The 10482-nt window shown below is 39.3% G+C and overlaps 1 protein-coding gene across 1 annotated transcript; it reads right to left on the bottom strand.

Moving 5' to 3' along the window:
* Positions 1-3129: 3129 nt before the first annotated feature.
* zld (zelda) lies at positions 3130-7651 on the bottom strand. The gene has a single exon (XM_065237874.1). The coding sequence runs from the start codon at positions 7084-7086 to the stop codon at positions 4135-4137; it is 2952 nt and encodes a 983-aa protein (XP_065093946.1). The 5' UTR covers positions 7087-7651; the 3' UTR covers positions 3130-4134.
* Between the last annotated feature and the right edge of the window lie 2831 nt (positions 7652-10482).

Raw genomic sequence — 10482 nt, forward strand, 5'->3', positions numbered from 1 at the left:
TATAGCGTTTATAACTTGGTTCGTTTATGGAATCCACTTGAAAAAAAAATATATAAACGAAAGATTTGGTTCTTCAGGTATTGCATAAATCAGTTATTTTGATTAAAGGTTGTAATCAATTTAGTTATTTGTGCCAACTATAGTTCAAAAATGGATACACCGATGCACTTCCACAGTTTTTAATTGAGAGCATTCTAAGCCTGTACCATTTTTGCATTAATATAATTATGTGGTAAGTATAGCATAGAGAAAAGTTTAACATAGTGAGGTCGTCAGGTGATGATCTTTCAAATTTAAAGCAAACTCTCCCTTACTCGATATTCAAGGGACCAGCGACTTAGGGAGGTATTGTAAAGACTCGAAATCCGGACGCCATAAATCCGGTCACTTTTAAAAGTTGATTATTTCTGCCTACTATGCTCAAAATAGCACGTAAATTTTATTATGGTCTTTCAGTGTCGTTCTGAAGCATCTCTTTAAATATGTATCATAGTAGACGTAATATTTAATCATAAATGAAAAGTTTGGATTAATGTACTGTCCGATGCATTACGGTATCAAGTTACAGAACGTCGGAAAAACAATCACAACTTTTAAAGTCCTTATCATAACTCAATAATTGTACTTAGAGCTATAATGATGAGCTATGATTTTAATATGAAATTGGAATTTATATTTAATGTTTAGTTTGTGAATTAGTCAAGTTGGATATGTTTTTCAGATTTCTTGACTTAAAAATCACGTATGATTTAACCGTTATGTGTGTGACGGGGCACCGGGTACCCAGCTCCCATTTGTATAACACAGTGTAGAAAAAGCAAAAAAAATCTTCCCGCGCATAAGAGTTAACCCAAAAATCTGTTTAATAGATCAGAATTAAGCTTCATTTTGAATTTCTATGACCTATTTTACTGCTGCAGCTTTATCTTAAATTACAAAAAAAGATATATATATATATTGCCTCGACTTAGAGAGGTGACAATGCATGGAAAACTGAATCAAAACACATTGGCTAATGGTGGTAACGAGTTGAGGAAGTATAGTGTTAGGGAGAAACACATGCAAAATTGATGCGACTTTGAATTTCACCGAGTTAGGGGAAATGTCGAGTAAGCGGGAGTTGTCTGTAAGTAAATATTGCAAGAACAAACAAATCATTCAATCAATCGAAATTGTGACTGTGAAGTGACAGAAATTGAAGAAATTATGATAATTTTGTGAATTATGACGTAAATTGGTCCTTAGGAGTAGTGAAATACTAAATCAAGTATTTCACTACTCCTAAGTCAGCCATTTCATTACTGATTGCAAGTTGTTTAGAACACCAACCGTAATTTAACGTGTGAGCCAATAAGTTTATCGTTAAATGCCATACTAACTTACCTGTTACCAGACGAATCCAAGCTGTGCTGCATTCTCACAAGGGGTGTCGGATAATTTCAAGTGAAACATTAGTGATACATTTTCATCCAGTTTTATTTCGTTTTCCATATAATTTAAACTTTGTTTTCTCAATAAAATTCACATACGTCTTTTAAGTATTAGTCAATACTCTAATCTCATACTGTTTCTCACCACATCATTTGAACCTAAGCTTATTTGTACACAGAAAATTAAATATCTCAACACGAGTTGATACGGAAAGTAGATAACGTGCTTATTGGCTAGTGATGTTGTTTGGAACATAAATGAAAAAAAATGGCAACGTAATTCAATTCAGAGTCATTCTTGACTCAAATGCATCCATTAATTGTCGATAGAAGTGGTGCACATTACAATTGTATTGGTAACAATCTCAACGGAACCGGAAGATTTGTGTCAGTGTGACAAATCAAAATCGATTTGAGCAAATGATTTCGTATCTTGATGTTATTTTTGTTTTACTTTTCACCACATGATACTCTTTATACACTGGTACTCAGATGTACACTTCTATGTGTCACGAGTAATTTGTTCTTTATAATTATTGGTTTACACTTTTTTTTTACTTTATCAAATACACATCCAATTGTTACAACGATTTTGAAATGATATATTTTTTTACCAATTTGTAATATTTCTCGTTTTAATTTTTCAACTCAAGATGGATATGTTGTATTCATGGAAAATCAATTGATATTTGCTAGGATTTGTGTTTCACAAAAGTGGATATGTCATTCTCATATGCAATATTTAATAAAACTTTTGTTGGTTTCAAAATTATTGTTCTTTCGTGATATGATACGTTGTTTGAAGAAACAAACTAAACAATATAGATGTCTGCTTTTAATTTTCTTTGAGGTGGTTTACAAGTTTCTGGTAAATCAATCATACAATACATGATTGTGCAGTTTGTTGAGACATTCTTTGATTATATTAAACTATAAGAATTTGTATAACTCAGATGAAAGTTTGGCACAAGTAGGTTTTACGGTATGTACAATTAAAATAACAATTAAAGAATAGAAAAAAAATCCCACTGAGTATCCTCAACTTGTTGTAACTAGAACAAAAATTTAAAAAATACTGAACAACGGTAACTAAAATTTCACTTACTCACTGAATAAAACAATGGTTCCGTCTGCTAAAATATTCGCAATGTAAATTCTAACGGACTTACAACCTGATTGGAAGATCATAAATTAAATGGCTCATAAAGACGGTGATAATAATCACCTAATACAGTGCAGGATAAAATACTCGAACGAAAGAGGCAAAGTGAGTGAACGACTTGTGTGAAAATACAACATGATGCTTTATATTGGATGGAAGGGAGAGACCTGTAAGATTTGGGAAGGGGACGAGACATATAAATGGTGGGGAATCCACTTTAGACGTTCGCGCGACCAATCAACAAAAGCCGCCCGACCGACGGAAGTGTGAGCTGAGCATGGTACGTAGGTAACCTATGCGGAGAAGGAGATGAGGACTAATGAATACGATACAAACTACCGGCGACGGAACTGAATGGGTATTGAACCATGTGCGAGTCGGGGGACGGTGCCAGACGGGATGGAGAAATATCGGCGGGAATCGAACCAAACGGAAAGCTTGTAATCCTCAATAATAGGTAATTAATTAATCTAACACAACCATTTGATAATACAGTTTCGGTTCGTAGGATTGTTTGTTTTCCTTCTAGTTTTGATCTCGCAAACATTTCACTATATTTGTGTGTTAGGTTTTCTGTAGACATGAGTTGAACTTTTACGCTAATATGTTTTTTTTTTGTTCTTTTGCATTTATTCCCAACAATAAGAATGATTCTTTCGTATAGAGAACTTTCTCAGTTTTGCTTTCACACTCAATTGGTTTCCTGTGGTTTGCAGGATTTGTTTGTACATTTGTTATATGGTTTTATTATTGAAAGATTGTGTTTGTATGTTTGGTAATCATTGATCAATCTACTTTTACAACATTATTTCTTCTTTTTTTGGAGCTTCCTGTGATGACGATAGTTGCAGTTTCGAGTGAGAGGTACTTGTTTTGCTTTGTAGCTTAGACGTAGCCATTTTGTGTGTTTCCTATTAACGGTTAATATTGCTTTAAAATAATTTTCAAAATATTTTCTCAGTTTTCCATTTGAACCACCGTTTTCAGATACATTCTTTTTCTGTGTTTTATTATGATAAATACACTTATTATATTTGCTTTAGTTGCGTCATCAGTTTTGTATTTAATTGTAAATATCATTTCATATTAAAATGTATAACTTTGTTGAATTGCTTTACTTATTCTGCGACGAGGGACCCAACAATATGGGCATCTGTCGCACAATAAGAATTGTAATAACTATTGAGGTAGGTTCTGTGTTGACTTATGTTTATTTTTGCTATTTCAATACTCAATTAAACTAGTGATTGGCTATTTATCAGATTGTTTTTTTTTTTATTATTATTACATATTACATTGAGGTAGTGTACTGCACCTGGTTTTGGTAAGAGGAATTACGTAGGTAACTTTGTTTCTTGTGATAGGAAACGTTGGCATTTAAAAAAAAAATCTCTTCAAAATTTTTGCAAACGAAAAATGTGTGAGAACATGAAGATTTGTAAACATTACCCATTCTGTCGATGAATCTTTCGTTTGTTGTCCATTGTCCGTTGGTTGCTCCGATCATGGCTCGGGAGTGAGACAACGGATTGGAACCCATTGTCATTCGTCTCCCACCATGAGTGCCTTTGAGTGGATCTGAGTAATCAGCTTTCCGTTGGTTGTTTTCTTCATAACTGCTACCGATTTCTTTCTGTGTGTTTCGCAGTGCTTCAACATATGATCTTTGCGGATGAATCCTTTGCCGCATTGATCACACGCATATGGTTTTGATCCACTGTGCAGACACATGTGGCGTCGAAGGTCTGTCTTGTGGTTGAACTGCTTCGGACAAAGTTCACATTTGAACGGTTTTTCTCCGCCATGTTTCGCCAGGTGTTCCTCGTGTGATTGATCGCATGGGAACCGTTTTCCACAGCGTTGACATTTGAACGGTTTATCACCCGAATGAAACGTTTTGTTGTGTTGGGTTAGATAACATGCTTTGTTAAACACTTTATCGCACTCATCACAACGGTGAACTTCGTTGAGGCGAATATCCGACGGCAAGACGGTGCCAGTCGATGTAACGCTTGGTGAACCGGGACCGGGTGAAAGAGACGGTGCGGTTGCGGCTAGTTGTGGAGTCTGTGTACGGAGTTCATTGTAGAGTGAGTCTGTTTGCTGATAATGCTCCGGTACATTTGGTGAAAAGGGGGGCGCCGTATCGCCTTGATACACCTCGGCGCCCCCCGTATACCGAGGAAACCCCAGAGCCGGTGATTGCGTTGGTGCATTGTCGTATCCATTGATTGTGAAATACTGTTCATTCGATACCATTTCGCTGACCTCAGATGGTGGTGCGGAATGATTACCAATAATATGGTGATAATTCGGTGCCTCCGGCAGGATGGTTTGGAATGATGGGATGCTGATGTTGATAGTTAAAGGGTTGGTGATGTGGAATGGCTCCGTTGTACTGATGATGTGCTGACTGTGCAGCGGCGATGGAATGCTGGTGGTGGTGGTGGTGATAGTAGGGGTTTGATCCGTTTGCTCCTGCTGGTGCAACAGTTCCATGTTGCTGTTCGAGAAGATCTGCAGGCCCCTCGGTGGGGAGGCTTGGACGGAGGGACCTGCTACCCCGTTTGGGGGAACCGTTGACGAAGTAGTTTGTATATTGGAATTGTACTGGTGAAACCCCTGATTCGAGGTAATCTGCGCTGTAGTAAACCCCGATGCACCATACTGAGATCCATAGTCGGGACTTCTAGGAGGATCGGGTGGTGGAACCGGTTGTTGTATAGGTTGTTGTATTTGTGCCGCAGAGCCACGTCTTCCCTTGTTTCCATAGTTTGGATCCCGTCCGGGATGATGGTGAATGCTAATGGGCAGTGTTGCGGGGTCTGGCTGCCCGCTTGACTTAACTGCGTTTTTGTGCAATGTTGTGTTATAATGTCGCTTCAAATGACCGGAACTTGTAAACCACTTATTACATGCGGTACAGTTGTATGTCTTCGGTCTTCTTGCTTCATTAGACTTCCAAGCTGTTCCTTTCGATCCGCTGCTGGGATGCGATGATGTAGGTGGTTCAAAGTTTCTGTATTGTGAACTATTCTCCTGTGGAGTTGTTGTACTGGGAAAATCCGACGGACTTGTCGCCAATTGATTGTTTTCACTAATCTCTTCTGTGAATTGTTTCCCCGATTGGTTCGGTTGTGGACCAGCCGGCGGCATTGTCGGTGGTATGTTATAATCATTTTTAATTGGCGCAGGTGCTACAATCGAAGTATACTCGGATTTCACATGCATTGCCGCATGTTGCGGATAGTCACCCTTGATTGATGGTGTCGTAGAGTATTCCGATTTGATCTGAGGATGGTAGTATGGTGCTTTCAAATCGTGTGGTGGATGTGGAGGAATAAAGTTGTGCGGGTCATGTGGCCACATCATTGAATGACGTTGCATTGATTGTAGCGGATGTAGCGAATTCATAGGAGGCAGTACAGGTTCTGGAGGGTAAACCATCTTTTGTGAATCTAGATCCAAAATATCGGATCCAGGTGGTTCTTCCTTGATAAAGGGTGGAGGATTGTTACCATAAGGATAGCTACTTTGCATATCTGGTTCCTCGCTTCGATTCATGCTGTTACCCTCGTTTGAATGCTGCGTCGGGGGTTGTTGTTGTTGGGATTGTGTTTGATGTACCGTCGCGTCGTGCTCGCTAAGGACTTCATCCGAATCGCATACCAAGCCACATTTTTCACACTGAATCGGAGAAGGAGATGGAGTTGGCGGAATATGTGAACTGCTGTTTTGGGGAGACGAAGTGGTCGTTGATGAAGCTACTGTTGTGGCAGCTTGTGTTGTCGGATTTTGAGTACTGCTGGAAGAACTGACAACTTGCGGACTTAGTCCTGCACTGTTCAGAGGAGATGTACCGTTCGTGACACTGTTACTTGAACTTAGAGAGGAAGTGTGGTGATTACCGTTGCTGAGGTTGTTGTTATTGTAGGGATGGTATCTGGCTGAAGGCACTGCTTTGTACTCTGGTTGTGACTGGCTGTGTAGGTGCGGTGGAGGAAGTGGGTTGCCGTAGTCAATGCTTGTCGGATGATAGTAGGGATCGTATCCGTGAATATAGGTAGGGTAATGCATATCTGGTGGGGCAATAATTGCAGCTGGTTGTTGATATGGCGAAGCACCGCCTGTGAAACTTTGTGGCGTACCTGGTTCAGGAAGTAATTGTGGCTGAGGCGTCGATGGTTGATTATCACTTGAATCTGCTGCAGCTGCAATAGTTTGATGTGGCGACGAAGATTTTATGTGCGACTTCAACGATGGTTGATTATTATTTTCCGTATCAGACGTTGGCGTAGACGATGTAGTTGAACTGGGTAAACTTCCCGTCGACGTGGGACCCCAACGATTCATTGTTTCATGATGGTAGTGCATATGCACTTGAAGCGACGACGAACTCTCAAAGTAGAGACCACAGTGTGAGCAACTGTGATGACCACTTAGACTTTGTTGCGATTGGGGAACCCCATGTAGAGTCCCCCCATTACTGGCCATAACTCACACAACACACACGGTACACTGTCATTAATTCGTTCAGTTTTTGATCTCCCAGTTTTCCAGAAAATAAATATCAGCTCACAATTACATGTCAAGCACTGGCACAACGTTCTTCGGGTTTCGATTTTCCCACAGATTTAACTTTTTTGCATTTTTTTCCAATACGATCAACTCTCATCGGATGTTCGTGTGCAACAGAGTTCCACCAATCACATTAATTAACTCAATATTAACAAAGAGAAAACAAAAACTATTTATACAAAATAAAGACTTAAACTCAAAAGAAACTAAAACAACAGTTCATTTCCGCCGAAATTTACATAGAATAACAATAAATTTTAATTATCACTGTAGACCACAACACACTCCACTATCACGACTGGTTTGCTGAATGCTGTGTCCAAACGATCACTTCTCTCTTCTACTCGGTTTCAGCACTAGTCCAAACTATTGAGAGTTTAGCGCTGGGAGAAACGGAAAGAAAACTAATTCACGTTCGCTTCGGCCGAGGACGCGTTGTCAAATGAAACCTAAATATAGCTTCGAAACAAATAGAGCCCAACGGCTCAACAACTGGACGTCTCCAAACAGTTTAAGCGAAAATATGTTTAATCTTCTCCATCTCTACACACACTCGCATCCACTTACTCTTTCTATCATGCATACACATTTCCTCCCCCTCCGACGACAGCGCATCGCATCGTCTTAACGCGTCGGTCGACCCAGTGTACATAGAAGAGTGTGTCCAGTGCGTCTTATGTACATCGTGACACTGCCGAAAGAGTAAGAGAAGGATATCCACCAATATGCACACTAACACACCAAGCCCAGTGTGCACACCGGACCGGCTGGCTGCTTGGCTTTGGCCTGGGTTGCTGTTGTGAAGCCCAAGCATCTATCACAACCGAGTGGAGAGTCCAGCAGCAACAGCAGCAGGCAGCATCAGTTCAATCGTAATAGGTACATAGCATAAAACTAACATGCCACTGACTTAGCATGAGATGGAAGTGTGTATGTGTAAAGGTGACAAAGATTTTCCCTTGGTGTGACGATGCGCTCTTCAAGGAGCAACAGCAGAGTCGCACATTCGCACACTTTTGTTGCTGAAGATCTTCCGAACAACAGTCCCTACCTACTACCCAAACAGGTACGATCAGAATAACACTACCAACCGGCTCTGGAACTTTCAACGTGTGAGTGTTACGAAGAGTAGCAGAATCAAGAAAAGCATAACAAAGCATAAAATTCGTCTAATGGTGTTGCTTCCCATCGGTGACTCTCCAATGCTCTCGTGCTCTCAACCACGTGTTCCGTAGGTAACAATATTTTACGCGCCTTGAACAGCTCTCCTCGTTGGTTGAAACCATTTGGCGCGTCTCTCGGAATGCATTCTTGCCTCTCAATCTCGCCGCATTTCGGAGAGAATTTTAGAGAACCTAAAAGAGACAACTAGTTTTACGTTCCAGATTCAGTATGCTGTTTTCTTCCCACTTATTTAACCCAGACCCGGTAGAAAAACGCACGAGGATCATTCGAGAGACTGTTGTTTTAGACAACAAACTGTCCACTGCAGCATCTGAGAGAGGGGTGAGGGGTCATCGAAGTCTGGTGTGAGTGAGTAAGGCAAGATTCCACCAGAGATCAGAAAGGACAATGGAACTACAACCCACTCTGAACTATACCAACACTAACGCACTAATTAGTTGCGTGGCGCTTTCCATTGACGCTTGCAGTTGGTTTTCGTTTTTCTTTTTCTTTTTTTACCATCGCAGCTGCCAGGGAAAGGATAAGGATGGAAACTAGGCGTACAGCCAACCGGCTATCTAAAGAGGGATGCTGTAGGTCAGATTTTATATAATTATAAAAATGACAGGTTTCGTTGGTCCTTCACTTGTCGTAGAATTGTTATTTTCGTTTTGTCTTGCATCTGTTAGTGTAAATGGTGCATGCTGCAGTGCGCTGTTTTCACGATTTCCAATAGTTTTTATTTCTGATTTAGGGTTAAATTTAGCTGGTATGACTTGTGGATAACATGATTTCTAGGAAGTTTGGTTACATCACTAAAGTATAGCCTCATTGTTCATTTTTCTACGCTAACAGGATTACGCAACTCAACTGCGTAGGAAGTTCAGCTAGAACCCACATATTTGAACGACCTTGTATAAATTTCTCAGCAAAACAATTGTCATTGTTTTTTTTTCATCTCATTTGAGTATAAATAAAAATTATATTTTCATTGGACATGGTAGAAGGGTAGAATGCTTCGTTTTCCAAAGCGCCTATTTTCGTCCTATCGAGTAGAAAACATCAAAATATCAATGATTTCTTCGTGAACAATTAAAAAATATGTATTTTATTTTAACAGTAAATAAACTAATTCTTTAAGAATGCTTCGAACGAATATGTAAACCAATGTTTTTTTTAAAGCGATGCTTCTGTTTAGCGACCTTGAATTATCATCATTATTATTATTTGATAACTTCATCCCTACGGCGACGGAAACGTTTCAATGTGTTCAGACGGAATTGAAACTCTTATGATGAATTTGTAATAAAGAAGCAGGAATATATTTTAAATATAATCAACACAATTTGTCACTATTCATAAAATTAAATGGCAGGAGCACACGGCCACCTGGGCACTATGGGCTAGTAATTAAAATTTCGGGATAAAATCTAGAGAGCGTTTTTTTAAACCAATCGGAATTTTACTACAACTCAATCAATCTTGATAGGTTTCCGAAATCAATTCTGGGGTCATTTTGTGATCGCCGTCGTAATCGCCTATATCCGTTATATCGATCAGAAAACATCAATAATATTACTGATTTCACCGTGCACAAATCAATAATAGGTTTATTTCGATACGTTAGTTCAAAAGCTACAACATAAATCCTGTTAAGCGCATTGTTGTGCCTTTTCTACATTTATCCGTAAGACAAATAAAATCTAATGGCGTTTCAATGCGTTAGGACGAAATTGAAACTCGTAGAACGAATTTGGAATCAAGAAGCAGTATTAGATTTTAAACAGTATCTCAACAATTTTTTTTGGGTATCAAGCTGGAGCTGCGTGACAGCTTAATTTTCAAGGCTTGACCCATTTGAATAAATTTTGCTTCTATCTTTGACAATACAGCAGAAGGACTAGCCTATGTTGGCCGCTTGAACACTGGATTCCGTATGTATTGTTTCAAGATAGTTATAGAAAAAATGCTGTAACGTGTGCACGTAGATACATCCGCGTAGTAAACCGATTGAATAAGTAAATCCGTTTCGAACGAAATATCTAAATTATGTAAGTTACAAAAACCGCGCGAATTCCGAAAGCCGTGCGAGACAACCGAAGCGAGAAAAAAGGCTTATTATCATTTAAAGAGTGCCACCAAAATAAA

This window comes from Ochlerotatus camptorhynchus, unplaced genomic scaffold (assembly GCF_037179485.1).
Source record: "Ochlerotatus camptorhynchus isolate MF236.1 unplaced genomic scaffold, CSIRO-AGI_Acam_v1.1 ptg000655l, whole genome shotgun sequence".
NCBI lineage: Eukaryota > Metazoa > Arthropoda > Insecta > Diptera > Culicidae > Ochlerotatus > Ochlerotatus camptorhynchus.

Bases quoted from the DNA above. Each gene is read 5' to 3' on its own strand.
- zld (XM_065237874.1), bottom strand. From the start codon at position 7,086: ATGGCCAGTAATGGGGGGACTCTACATGGGGTTCCCCAATCGCAACAA.